This window comes from Pipistrellus hanaki (genome assembly GCF_964339955.1).
Source record: "Pipistrellus hanaki genome assembly, chromosome: X".
NCBI classification, from domain to species: Eukaryota; Metazoa; Chordata; class Mammalia; order Chiroptera; family Vespertilionidae; genus Pipistrellus; species Pipistrellus hanaki.
In genome coordinates, this window is record NC_140524.1 from 10,229,823 (window position 1) to 10,243,519 (window position 13,697).

Below are 13,697 nucleotides of genomic sequence, written 5' to 3' on the forward strand. Positions count from 1 at the left end.
CTGGGCGGGGAGGAAGCGGGACTCCGGAGGGACGCCTCCTCCCGGAGCCACGCGGGCAGGGCGGGCCGGGGGCGGGGCCAGGGCGGCGCCAGGCGGCGGGCGCGCCCTCTCGCGGCTTCCGGCGGCGGCGGGCGGTTCCGGCGCGCGCCCGGGGCGGCGGCGCGCGGCAGGGGGCTGCGGGGTGCGTGTCGGCCTGGATGGACGCCGCCGCGGCCGCCATGCAGTTGACGGTGAAGGCGCTCCAGGGCCGTGAGTGCAGCCTGCAGGTAGCGTCCCCAGGCCCGCGATCCCCTCCGTGTCCGGGGCTCCGGGCTGGGCTGAGGGTGGGGAGCGGGCGGGCGGGCGGGCGGGCGGGCGGGCAGCCGCGCTGGGGAGGCCGGGAGAGCCGCCTACATCGGGGGCCGCGGGCTCAAACCCCGTTCCCGCCCTCGGCCCGGCCAGGTGGCGGAGGATGAGCTGGTGTCCACGCTGAAACATCTGGTCTCCGAGAAGCTGAACGTCCCTGTGCGCCAGCAGCGGCTGCTGTTCAAGGGCAAGGCCCTGGCAGGTAACGGGGGAGAGGAGGTGAGAGGGGGTGAACGGGAAGCCCCTGCATGAGATCGCTGTCGGGTGTCCAGGCCGAGCTAGGGCTGGGGCATCGGCCACTGGACTCTCGGGGCGGTGGCTGACCCCTCCTCAGCCAGATGCCACAGCAATCCCCGAGGCCGCCCCCACCGCCCTTGGTCGTGACTTCATCGATCTCTTTTTGGCAGATGGGAAAAGACTCTCCGATTACAGCATCGGGCCCAATTCCAAGCTCAACCTCGTGGTCAAACCTCTGGAGAAGGTGTTAGTGGAGGAAAGCGCCACGCAGAAAGTGGCCGAGGCCCCGCCCCTGCGCCCACCCGCCTGGCAGCTCATCGCCAAAGTCTTGGCCCGCCACTTCAGTGCCGCCGATGCCAACAGGGTCCTAGATCAGCTACAGAGGGTGAGAAGGGTAGCCCCAGACATCCGCTCCTGTCCCGGCTGCTCCCACCTGCCTCTGGCCTGGTGTACCCCCATGGGCACCCCCCTGAATCCCCCTGGCCTTCTCTCCTCAGGATTACGAGAAGTCCCTGAGCCGCCTGACCCTGGATGACATCGAACGTTTAGCCAGTCGCTTCCTGCACCCCGAAGCCACGGAAGTTAAGGAGAAGGGGTTCTCTAAATAAGATTCCCGGAGTGTGGGAATGAGCCCGGCCAGGCTGCCAGCTGCATGTAGCATTAAATGTGTTCTGATGTTGCGATTTGGCTTATAATCCTAGCTGGTGGGTACCCAGGAACTTGTACCCGGCTCTTGCGAGGTGCCAGGCACCGCTGAATGCACTTGACCTGGGTTGGCTCCTCCACCTTGAACAAAAGGTGGGACGGCCGAGACTCCTTGGAGCTCCAACCCAAGTCCAGCCAACTTCTCTAAGTGCCTCCGGAGGAGAAAGAGAGAGGGGCTGTCTGGAAGATGCCGAGGGCTGGGCTTGGGCATCTGATGTTGAGCCCACTGAGACTAAACCCTCAGGCGATTCCTTTGCAGACCTCTGGCCGGTCCGGCCTGGGTGGGGGGGCCGAGTGCCAGCCAGTCCTGGGCGCCCCCAGCTGCTGCAGCCAGTGTGCACGCGATGAAGGAAAAGCAGCTTGGGGAGTCGGGGGTGAACATGGCCCAGCTCTGTGGTGTGACCTCCCTGTGCCATGTTGGTCCCCAGCCATTGACTCTGCCCAGTGAAGGCCACTCCTTAAGCCTCACTCAGTTTCCTGCATCCTGACTCCAGACCCGGGGCGGGGCGGGGTGGGTGTCTGCAGCGGCCCTCCCCTTTATGTCCCATAAACTGAGGCCAGAAGCCAAGCAATAGCCAAGCGTGGCCCAGAGATGGGGTGTCCTGGCCCTTCCTGTCAAGCTCTTCCGTGGGCACCCTATATACTTGACCCCCGCTGGCCACGGGTAATTCCTGCTCCTTCAGGATGACAGGTGACTGGCTTGAGGTGACTCGGCAAGGCAGCGCCAGAGCCAGGCCTCAGCCGAGCCCCCATGCCATGTGCTCACCCCCCAGACCGGAAGCGGACCCTCCCCCACCACGTGTGCACAAGGGCTTTCACTTTGCACTCCCCCCACTGCCCAAAAGGAAACCTCAGAGTGCCAGGGAGTGGGCAGAAGCACAGCCTGGTGGCACCGGTCCTCCCACCTGCCTGGTATGTGGGCACTAGCGTTCACCCAGGCGCCTGCTCCTTGGAGGAGGTCACCCAGGGCGCCTGAGGCCGGAAGGAAGCCGTGTGCACAGGAGGATGGAGACCCAGCCCTGCCGCCCTCCCTGCCTGAGGCCCTGGGCTGGGAAGACGGACGGAGGCCTCTGGGCCAAGGATTTGAAGAGCGGATGGAAGCCCCCGGCCCCACCTGAGAGCCGGGACTATCCACCAGCAGGGCCTGTGTGGGAGCCCGCGTGATCTGGCCGCTCACGTGACAGACTTGCCAACGCCCTCCTTTATTCTGAGTCAGGAATTCTTCTGTTGACATTTTCAATAGCACTAAAGGTGAATGTGAGACTTTGATCCAAAAAAAGAACTCTTTCAGCCAGGCTGCTTTTGGTTTCCAATCGTTGGTTTAACCATAAAGGAAATTGGTTTAAACAATAAAAGGAAACTGCACCGGTTTACAAAACTGAGAAGTCCAGGGGTATTGGCAGCAGATGAACAATTTCACCAAATACCCGATTTCTTCCTACCTCCCCTCTGCGCTCTGCACTGTCTGCTTCACCCCAGGCCGCCGCCTCAGGAGCAAAGATGGCTGCCTGCCGCTTCCACGGACCCCTCCTCCATAGCCAGCACCTTCTCGCCCACCCCGTAGCATAGCTTCTTTCTCACTTGCCTCCAGCAAATAAACTCATTTTTATTGGTCAGAACTGGGTCGTGCCTCCAATCATTTTTCCGGGGGCGGGTTGCGGTGGGTAAGTGGGAGGCCAGCCCCCTGGGCGCGCATGTGCTGTGGATGGGAGCGGAATTCTCAACAAAAGCCAGGTCCGCCAAAACCGGTGTGGCTCAGTGGATAGAGCATCAGCCTGCGGGCTGAAGGGTCCCAGGTTCGATTCCGGTCAAAGGCATGTACCTTGGTTGTGGGCACATTCCCAGTAGGGGGTGTGCAAGAGGCAGCTGGTCGATGGTTCTCTCTCATCGATGTTTCTAACTCTCTATCCCTCTCTCTTCCTCTCTGTAAAATATCAATAAAATATATATTTTTTAAAAAGCCAGGTCCTCGGGAAGGGGAAATGGGGGCCCCAACTGGCAACTGTCGCTGCAGGGGAGTGACACGCAGATGCACGTTTCAGACAGACCCTCGAGGTGGTCTTTAAGTTCTTTGTGACATTTCTCCTAGGTTGGGGGTGACAGCCATCTGGGGGTTAGGAGACATCTGGGCAGTTGGACACGGGGGTGGGGAACTCAGCAGGGCGAGCAGGCAAGATGTAGAGACAGGAGTGGAGTCCTGGGCGTGTGATGGAGCCTCTGTCAAGGGAGAGCTGATGGAGCCAGGCCCAGTCTGATTCTAGAGCCTTCTGCAGCCCTCTGTGATCTGGGTTACCTGTGACAGGACACCCTAGAAGCTGTGAAGACGGATGAGGTGGCTTTCCAGAGCGGGTGGCGTGAAAAGGGGAGAGGACTGGGCCTTGAGGAACATCACCAACTGGAGATGCAACCCCAGATGCAAGGCCACAGGGAGAGCCAGCTCAGTGTCAGACGCCAAGAATGCCCTTCCAGAGGGCTGCCAAGAGGCAAAGTGAGGGCAGGCCAGAGCCTCCGCTGCATCAGTAACCAGAAGGTCATTGGCCAGTGTTGCTAAGTGGTTAGTGTCAGCCTGTGCACCAGAGGGTCCTGGGTTCTATTCCTAGTCAAGGGCATATGCCTGGATTTCAGGGGCACATGCGGGAGACAACCAAACGATATGTCTGTGTCACGTCAAAGTTTCTCCTATCCTCCTCCTCCTCCTCTTCCTCCTCCTCCCCCCTCCTTTTCATTCTCTAAAATCAATGGAGAAAATGTCCTAGCGCCGAGACTGGTTTGGCTCAATGGATAGAGCGTCGGCTTGGGGACTGAAGGGACCCGGGTTCGATTCCGGTCAGTGGCATGTACCTTGGTTGCGGGCATATCCCCAGTGGGGGGTGTGCAAGAGGCAGCTGATCGATGACTCTCTCTCATCAATGTTTCTGGCTCTCTGTCTCTCTCACTTCCTCTCTGTACAAAATCAATAAAATATATTTAAAAAAAAAAAGAAAGAAAGAAAATGTCCTAGCTCCTCGGATGAGGTTTTTTTTTCTTTTCTTTTTTTTTAAAAAAATATATTTTATTGATTTTTTTTTTTTTTTACAGAGAGGAAGGGAAAGGGATAGAGAGCTAGAAACATCGTTGAGAGAGAAACATCAAACAGCTGCCTCCTGCACACCCCCTACTGGGGATGTGCCCGTAACCAAGGTACATGCCTTAACCGGAATCGAACCCAGGACCTTTCAGTCCGAAGGCTGACGCTCTATCCACTGAGCTAAACCCATTTTGGCGTTCTTTCTTTCTTTCTTTCTTTCTTTCTTTCTTTCTTTCTTTCTTTCTTTTTTTAGGTCATTGGTGATTTTTTTTTGGGGGGGGATGGGGGCAAGAAGCAACTACTGTATGGGGAAGGGAGGAGACGGTGACAGTAAGTGGGGACCCCTCATTTTAGAAGCTTGTGTGTGGCAAGACAGAGATGGGCAGGTTGGGGAAGAGCAGGCAGGAAAGGAGAAAATGCTACAGCAATGAGTGATGGGAAGGGACCAGAAAGGAAGGGACCAGGAGGCTCTGGTCCAGGCCTCAAGCTGTCATGAGAAGATACGGGACTGCATGTGAGGATGGAGCAGCCACAGGCCGCACTCTGCATTTGCCCCTAGAGCAGGGGATGGCCCCATGGACACCTGCAGGCCCCAATGCTGAGATCCTTCAATAGGTGTCAAAATGTTTACTGCAGCCTGGCCAGTGTGGCTCAGTGGTTGAACATCAACCTAAGGTTACGGTTCGATTCCCGGTCAGGGCACATGCCCAGGTTGCGGACTTGATTCTCTCTTATCATTGGTGTTTCTATCTCTCTTTCCCTCTCCCTTCCTCTCTGAAATCAATTTTTTCAAAAAGCTTATATTGCCATCCCCAATTTCAATCCAACATCACAGTTCTTTGCCACCTTCCCTTATTCCAAAGTGAGAATTTTCATTCCCGGAAGCATAGATATATTTACTCATTGGCTCTGCCAGCTAGAGTGTGTCTTAAAGCACACCCAAAATAGCTTCACAGTCACCTCATCGCTGCCATTGCTGACAGCAAACACCCTCAGAGTGAAGCCAGTGCCTTTGGTCCTGAGAATATATCCCCTGAAGGGAGCACAGCCAGACAGCTGAGTTTAAAAGGCACTTGAATCCTTGTCGCTGTGTGGTTTTGTTATAAATTGGATAAGCAGTTAGACTCATTTTTTTAAATTCAACTTCAGCATGTGATTTTCTCACTCTTTCAAATGTATTTTTGGGCGTTTAAAATACTTACAGCCTGGCCGGTGTTGCTCAGTGGTTGAGCGTCAACCTATGAACCAGGAGGTCACAGTTTGATTCCTGGTCAGGGCACATGCCCGGGTTGTGGTCTCTGTCCCCAGTAGGAGGTGTTTAGGAGGCAGCTGATCAATGATTCTCTCTCATCATTGATGTTTCTATCTCTTCCTCTACCTCTCTGAAATCAATAAAATATATTTTAAAGATTTTACAATGCTTTGCCGGAACCAATTTGGTTCAGTGGATAGAGCGTCAGCCTGTGGACTGGAAGGTCCCAGGTTCGATTCCAGTCAAGGGCATGTACCTTGGTTGCGGGCACATCCCCTGTGGGGGCTGTGCAGGAGGCAGCTGGTTGATGTTTCTCTCTCATCGATGTTTCTAGCTCTCTATCCCTTTCCCTTCCTCTATGTAAAAAAATCAATAAAATATGTTTTTTAAAAAAAGAGTTTACAATGCTTCAAAGTCAACAGTACATTCTAAGAAACCCTATACCCATGCCAACCTCCATAGGTGACTATTTTCATCAGTTTTGAATTTCTCCTTCCTATGTCTTTTTTCCCCAATAAGTGTGTGTGTGTGTGTGTGTGTGTGTGTGTCCTTTGCACTTTGCTTTTTTAAAAGTATTTTTTAAAATATATTTTATTGATTTTTAACAGAGAGAAAGGGAGAGATAGAGAGCTAGAAATGTCGTTGAGAGAGAAACATCGACCAGCTGCCTCTTGCACACCCCCTACCGGGGATGTGCCCGCAACCAAGGTACATGCCCTTGACCGGAATCGAACCTGGGACCTTTCAGTCCGCAGACCGACGCTCTACCACTGAGCCAAACCGGTTTCGGCTTAAAAGTATTTTTTATTGATTTTTTACAGAGAGAAGGTGGGGGGAGAGGATGAAAGGGTTGGGAGCCAGAGCACCCAGGGCTTTTTATAAGCTACAACGAAGACTTTGGATTTGATTCCAAGGGAAATGTGAAATAATTTTAAGATTTTAAGCAAAGCCCTGTCAATGTTGCTCAGTAACCACCTATGAACCAGGAGGTCACGGTTTGATTCCCAGTCAGGGCACGTGCCGGATTGTTCCCATGTACCCCTTTTTTGGGGTAAAAAATTTTTTTAAATTGATTTCAGAGAGGAAGGGAGAGAGAGAGAGAGAGAGAGAGAGAGAGAGAGAGAGAGAGAGAGAGAGAGGAACATCAGTGATGAGAGAGAATCATGGATCAGCTGCCTCCTGCATGTCCCACACTGGGGATTAAGCCCACAACTTGGGCATGTGCCCTGACAGGGAATCAAACCATGACTTCATGGTTCACAGTTCAAGGTGCAACCACTGAGCCATGCCTGGCTGGGCAATAAAAAATATTTTAAGCAGAAATTTGATATGATGTGGTTTATATTAAAAATTAAGACCTAGCTGGTTTGGCTCAGTAGATGGTGCATTGGCCTGCAGACTGAAGGGTCCCAGGTTTGATTCCAGCCAAGGGCACATGCCTGGGTCGCAGGCTCGATCTCCAGTAGGAGGCGCGCCAGAAGCAGCCGATCAATGATTCCCTCATCATCGATGTTTCTATCTCCCTCCCTCTTCCTCTCTGAAATCAAGAAAAATATATATTTTTTTAATGAAGACCTGGTTCTGCTGTGCGGAGAACAGGCTCTAGGGGAGCAGGTGTAGAGAAAACCAGGTAGAAAGCTGTGGAAGGAGTTCAGGCAGGTGGTAGCTCCCACTGGAGACTAGCAATGAAGAGGGAGAGAAGTGGGCTGCTTAGGCTCTGTTGAAATACAACAGGATTTAAGGATACTGTTCAGCCTTTTGTCCTTCCTTATGATTACAAGGAGGAAAATAGAAAACTAGCATGCTCATTACTTTAAAAACTTATTGTTGATTAAAAATTCATATAAGCCCTGACCAGTTTGGCTCAGTGGATAGAGCGTCAGCCTGCGGACTGAAGGGTCCCAGGTTCTATTCTGGTCAAGGGCATGTACCTTGGTTGTGGGCACATCCCCAGTAGGAGGTGTGCAGGAGACAACTGATCCATGTTTCTCTCTCATCGATGTTTCTAGTTCTCTATCCCTCTCCCTTCCTCTCTTTAAAATATCAATAACATATATTTTTAAAAATAAAAATTCATATAAGGTCACTGTCAGAAATGTTTGGGAAAACACAAAAAGGAAACTATCACCCACAATGCTATCAAACAGAGATAAGAAGCATTTACTCCTTGGTGTATTGCTCTAGGATTTCAATGTATGTATTGAGTAGTTTACTAAATTGGGATTTTAGTGATTTTAGATTTGCATTCTGATTTTTCACATGACATTAGCCCTGTTCCCACTGCCAATACTTCATGTCAGGTCCCTATCCTTTCCTTCCTTGCCTCTGTGCGGGCCTCCCTGCTGGCAGGCTAGATCTTCACACTTGCCTACTTAGTGGTCTCTCTGAAAGGCAAATATGATTGACTCATAGCCCCCTGTAAAGCCACTTTTGGTTTCTCCTTCTAAATGGGCAACGGGGGCAGAGTGCAGAGCAGTAGCCCTGTGGGCTATCCGACCCCACCTCCCTCCACAAATCACTACAAAAACGTTGAGCCACATTTCTTGGGAACATTGGGCCCAGAGAAGGGACTGGGTGGGAAACTACCCCCGTGCCTGGTGGCCTCGCACGAGGTGGGGGGGGGGGGGGAGAGTGGGGACGGTTTGCGCAGGCGCACTGAGGTCACACGTCACTAAGGGGCGGGGCATTATGAGGAAGCGCGCGCAGGCTAGGCAACCAATGACACATCTCCCGGCAGCGGCAGGGCTGGCTGGGTGGGAACCAATCTCCCGCCCAACCGAATCGCGGGCGGGCGGGGCGTCTGTGCCGGAGCCCTGGAAATCCCGTTTAACTTCGCTCTTCAGGGCGGAGCTTCGTGAGGGAGTCCGCCACGGGGTCTCCGGGACTCGCGGGTGGCAGGGCCAGCGTGGTGGACTTGACCCCACAACTGGGGGCCTCACTAGGGCCTCGTTACGCAGGCCTGAGGGGCGGAGTCAGCGCGAGGGGCGGGGTCAACGTAAAGGGGCGGGGCCTTGTTAGAACGCCGCTCTAGGGGCGGGGTCGAAGGCGGAGCTAGGCGGAGCCAGGCGGAGTCAGACGACATGCACGCGGCGGCTTCAGACCGAGCCCGAGCCCGGGTCCGGGAAGGTGCGGGCCCCGCGGGCGATACACGCAGCTCAGATCCACGCGTTGCGCGAGCACAACACATCTCAGGGAGCGGGGGAGACGCCGCAGTCCTCGCCCGAAGGCTTGGAAATGAGCATACGTTGTATCCTACCACGGGGGCACAGCGGAAATACGCCGCGGGCTGTCTTGGGGACACACTGAGCGGGCCGAAAGGGGGGCAGAGATGGGCCAGGGGCAGTCTGGAGGGGAAGAAATGAGAGCAGGGGAGTAACGGGGTGGCTGGTGGGAATTAGGCCCAGGGGTGGCCTGGAGGGGGTTAGATTAGCCAGGGTGGCCTGGGAGGGGACCTGGGACACAAAGTCGATGTGGATGGTGCCTTAACGGATCCCCACCAGCGCCCTCAGTGTGCCGTTCCCGTCCCCCTTGGAGGCAGAGATCGCCCGTGCATCCCTGGCCCCAGATGTGGAACCTCACGGAGAACTGGTTCAGAAGGAATTAGCTGTGGACGGCAGCATCTTAGTGGTGTAAGCTCTACAAAAGGGGCGGGAGGCGGGGCAGCAGGTGGCAGGGCCAGTCACCGCGGAAACACTCAATTGTTAGGTTTGGTGCATTCTAAGGGGTGTTGCCATGGGGACAGCAAAAGATTTAGTGCAGTGCCTGAGGGGCAGAGCAAGGAAGGGAGGAGTCATCATCTCTAACTTGAATTTCTTTCTTTTTTTTTAAATATATTCCTATTGATTTCAGAGAGGGAGGGAGAAATGGTCCCGAAGACAGATGATGTCAATGATGATCAGCTGCCTCCTGCACGCCCCACACTGGGAATCTACCAGGCAACCCCCCCTATGTGCCCTGACCCGGAATCAAACCGTGACCTCCTGGTTCATAGGTTGGTGCTCAACCACTGAGCCACAGGGGCCTGGCTGATTTTCTTTTCCCCCCCTCACTTTCAGCCACTGGAGAGCTGAAGATTCTCGCCTCCTTCGAACTTCCATCGTGAATTTTCTTGACCAGCTTTCCCTGGTGATACGGACCATGCAGCGCTTCGGGCCCCCTCTTCCCCGCTGAGCCTGGGCTGGGAAAAGGGGGGGCTGAGGCCCAGCCTTGTATCCAGGCCCTCATCTTTTCTTTGTATTGGCCCTTGGATAATTGTGGTGTTTGGTGCTTAAGTGTTTGTCACTACAGCAAATAAAAATGAGCTTCTCTTCCCTGTCTGAGTTTCTTTTCAACTACAGCACCTCCTAATAGTCTTGTCTTTGTCCCAGCGCTGGAGGGGAGGTCTGGGGATCAGATATTCCAACACTACAAGGAAGCTAAAGACAACTACTGAGAACATTTTGGAATCTTTCCTTCTTTTCCTAGCTGTATTTATATAGTAAACATAACAATAATATAATTATAAAATTTTGCAAGGTTAGCATTTAAAAAAATATTTTTCTATGGGGAGGGAGGGCATGTTTGGGAATGGGGGTGTGGGGATTGGTAAGGTATGTACACATATAATATCTTAATAAAAAAAGAAAAAATAGACTGTGCTTTAAAAAATAAAAAAAATATTTTTATTGATTTCAGAGGAAAGGAGAGGGAGAGAAAGATAGAAACATCAATGATGAGAATCATTGATCGGCTGCCTCCTGCACGCCCCCTACTGGGGGTGATCAAACCCGCAACCTGGGAATTGAAGGGAATTGAACCTGGGACCCTGCAGTCCGCAGGCCCATGTGCTATCCACTGAGCCAAACTGGCCAGGGCAAGGTTAGCATTTTTACTAATATTTTTCTTTTTTGTTTTTTATTGTTTTGTGTGTGACACATCCATTTATTGTTCCACTTATTTATGCATTCATTGTTTGCTTCTTGTACGTGCCCTGACCAAGGATCAAACCCACAACCTTGGCATAGTGGGACAATGCTCTAACCAACTGAGCTACCTGGCCAAGCTTTACTAATATTTTTCATCTAACATGAACTTTTCCTCTTTTTAAAGACTCACCCTAGGATATTTTCTCATTGGTTTTTAGAGTGGAAGAGAGGGAAAGACAGATAAATATTGATGCCAGAGAAACACATCAATTGGTTGCCTCCTGCACATGCCCCAACCAGGGCCTGGGCTGGGGAGGTATAATATATGCCCAGAACCCTTTTGTATACAGGCTGATGCTCTATCCACTGAGCCAAACCAGCTAGGGCTGAACTTTTCCTCTTTCTAAAAATTCTTCAAAAGCATTATTGAATGGAGGCATAACACATATATTATAATGTCATTATTGACTAAAGTATTTTCAATGTCTGTCCTACTATAGGTAATGATTCAATTGAATTTTTATTTTATTTTTAAATATATTTTTATTGATTCCAGAGAGGAAGAGAGAGACAGAAACATTAATGATGAGAGAGAATCATTGATAGGCTGCCTCCAGAAATCGAAATGTGACCTCCTGGTTCATAGGTCAACATTCTACCACTGAGCCATGCTAGCCAGGTGCAATGGATTCTTTTAAAAAGTGTTGTTGGCCGAAACCGGTTTGGCTCAGCGGTAGAGCGTCGGCCTGCGGACTGAAAGGTCCCGGGTTCGATTCCAGTCAAGGGCATGTACCTTGATTGCGGACACATCTCCAGTAGGGGGTGTGCAGATTGATGATTCTCTTTTAAAGATGTTTCTAACTCTCTATCCCTCTCTCTTTTAAAAATCAATAAAATATATTTTTAAAAAATAAAAATAAAAAAATAAAAAGTGTTGTTGTTGGTTTTAGAGGAAGGGAGAGGGAACAAGGGATAGAAACATCAATGATGAGAGAGAATCATTGATCAGCTGGCTCCTGAAGGCCTCCCACTGGGGATCAAGCCGGAATCAAACCAGTGCCTTCCTGGTGCATGAGACAACATTCAAATAACTAAGCCACACTAGTCAGGCTGGAATTCTTGTATATAAATCATTGCATGAATGATTGTTTCCTTAAGATAGATTCCAGCCCTGACCAGTTTGGCTCAGTGGATAGAGCGTCAGCCTGTGGACTGAAAGGTCCCAGGTTCGATTCCGGTCAAGGGCATGTACCTTGGTTGTGGGCACATCCCCGGTAGGGGGTGTGCAGGAGGCAGCTGATGGATGTTTCTCCCTCATTGATGTTTCTAGCTGTCTATCCCTCTTCCTTCCTCTTTGTAGGAAAATAGATAAAATATACTTTAAAAAAAGATAGATTCCAAGAGGTAGACTTACTGAGTTAAATATTTATGAATTATTGTATAAAGCTCTCATGCTACAGTGCAAAATTGCACTACGGAAGTTCTAGCCGGTTTGGCTCAAGAGATAGAGCATTGGCCCCTCGGCTTGTAGGGTCCCAGGTTTGATTCTGGTTACGAGCATGTACCTCAGTTGCAGGCTTCATCCCTGGCCCAGGTCAAGGCACGTGCGGGAGGCAACCAATTGATGTGTCTCTCACATCTCTCTTTCTCTCTCTGTCCCCCACCCCCCCACCCCCTGCACTCTCTCTGAAAATCAATGGAGAAAAAATCCTCGGATGAAGCCAGAATGCTGATTTTCCACAGCCTTGTCACTGTTTTGTCTCCTTGGCAAAAATTTGTTTGAAATCTAGTTTGCATGAAAAGAGCAAACAACCCCAAAATACGAAAAGCAGAGCTTTGTGGGCTGACTGGCCTTGACCCATGTCAATGAAGCAAAGTGCTGGCGCAGTTGGTGTAAGCCTTTCATTGGAAAGAATGAGCTCCCTGTAAATCATCTCGCAGCTCTTGCTAAACGTACTTATTTTAGCAGCTCTTTTTATAGATGCCATCGGATTGTCTGCAAGATGAGCATATTTTCTTAGAATAAAGGTGGCTTGCTTCTTTTTTCAAGTCGGATGCCATTCAATTGGCTAATTTCCTTTCTCGTTATGAGGTTGTATTTTGGTGCTTCTCTGCGTGCCTGGTAATTTTAGATTGGATGCCAGACATGATTTCCCCTGGAGTGCTGGCTATCTCTTTTTAAAATACTTTTAAATATATATATATATATATATATATATATATATATATATATATATATATATATATATATATTTTATTGATTTTTTACAGAGAGGAAGGGAGAGAGATAGAGAGCCAGAAATGTCGATGAGAGAGAAACATCGACCAGCCGCCTCCTGCACACCCCCCACCGGGGATGTGCCCGCAACCAACGTACATGCCCTTGACCGGAATCGAACCTGGGACCTTTCAGTCCGCAGACCGACGCTCTACCACTGAACCAAACTGGTTTCGGCTAAAATACATTTTTATTGGTTCCAGAAAGGAAGGGAGAGGAAGAGAAAGGGAAACATCAATGAGAGAGAATCACTGATCTGCTGCCTCCTGCACGCCCCCTACTGGCGATGGAGCCTGCAACCCAGGCATGTGTCCTTGCCCAGAATAGAACTTAGGACACTTCAGTCTGCAAGCTGACCCTCTATCCACTGAGCCAAACCAGCTAGGGCAGTGCTGGATATCTATGTAGTCCTAGACATGCTTTTTTGAGCTTTGCTCTGGATGCTAAGTGGCTTAGAAATAGCTGAATACTTTAGAGATTCTCTATGTGGGCCCTTTCTGTGTAGGACTCATTGTCCCCACACTACTGAGGCAAGACCCTTCTGAGCGCCCGCCCTGCCCGGTGCCTCCCGAATCCTGAGGTCTGCCATCCTGGCCGCCGGGGACAGCCACCCCCAGTCCCTGTCCTGCGTGAGCGCTGGGCAGCAGCGCCTTTCATCCTGCGGTGGCTACTGCCCAGCCCCACGCAGTCCCTCACGCACGTGTGCTGGTCAGTGGTCAGCGGGATACTCCGGGGGACCCTCTGTGGACATGCGGGGGTCCCGCCCTCTGCCACTCTTCCCTCTGGGCCTCCCCCCCCAAACTCCGGGTGTGAGAACTCCAGTTCCTTCTCCTGAATGCGGGGTGGCCTCTGGCCTCTGCCAGGAAGCCCCTCCCCACACCGTCCTGGGGCAGAGGCAGGCACACCTCC

At 51.6% G+C, this 13,697-nt stretch overlaps 2 protein-coding genes across 2 annotated transcripts; both read left to right on the forward strand.

Moving 5' to 3' along the window:
- Positions 1 to 102: 102 nt before the first annotated feature.
- Positions 103 to 2,906, forward strand: UBL4A (ubiquitin like 4A). The gene is made up of 4 exons (XM_084870811.1): positions 103 to 266; positions 442 to 547; positions 753 to 967; positions 1,080 to 2,906. Exons 1-4 carry the CDS (start codon positions 198 to 200, stop codon positions 1,188 to 1,190), a joined length of 501 nt encoding a protein of 166 aa, XP_084726937.1. The 5' UTR covers positions 103 to 197; the 3' UTR covers positions 1,191 to 2,906.
- Positions 2,907 to 8,322: 5,416 nt separating this feature from the next.
- LAGE3 (L antigen family member 3) lies at positions 8,323 to 9,918 on the forward strand. The gene is made up of 3 exons (XM_084871177.1): positions 8,323 to 8,853; positions 9,107 to 9,235; positions 9,662 to 9,918. The coding sequence occupies exons 1-3, from the start codon at positions 8,687 to 8,689 to the stop codon at positions 9,774 to 9,776; spliced, it is 411 nt and encodes a 136-aa protein (XP_084727303.1). The 5' UTR covers positions 8,323 to 8,686; the 3' UTR covers positions 9,777 to 9,918.
- The last annotated feature ends 3,779 nt before the right edge of the window (positions 9,919 to 13,697 follow it).

What these genes read in the sequence shown, in the direction of transcription:
- UBL4A (XM_084870811.1), top strand. Translation starts at nt 198, where the DNA reads ATGGACGCCGCCGCGGCCGCCATGCAGTTGACGGTGAAGGCGCTCCAG. An exon ending in GCCGTGAGTGCAGCCTGCAG is followed by an intron (nt 267 to 441) that starts GTAGCGTCCCCA and finishes CGGCCCGGCCAG; the next exon opens with GTGGCGGAGGATGAGCTGGT. An exon ending in TCCTAGATCAGCTACAGAGG is followed by an intron (nt 968 to 1,079) that starts GTGAGAAGGGTA and finishes TTCTCTCCTCAG; the next exon opens with GATTACGAGAAGTCCCTGAG.
- LAGE3 (XM_084871177.1), top strand. Translation starts at nt 8,687, where the DNA reads ATGCACGCGGCGGCTTCAGACCGAGCCCGAGCCCGGGTCCGGGAAGGT. An exon ending in CTTGGAAATGAGCATACGTT is followed by an intron (nt 8,854 to 9,106) that starts GTATCCTACCAC and finishes GATCCCCACCAG; the next exon opens with CGCCCTCAGTGTGCCGTTCC. An exon ending in GACGGCAGCATCTTAGTGGT is followed by an intron (nt 9,236 to 9,661) that starts GTAAGCTCTACA and finishes CCTCACTTTCAG; the next exon opens with CCACTGGAGAGCTGAAGATT.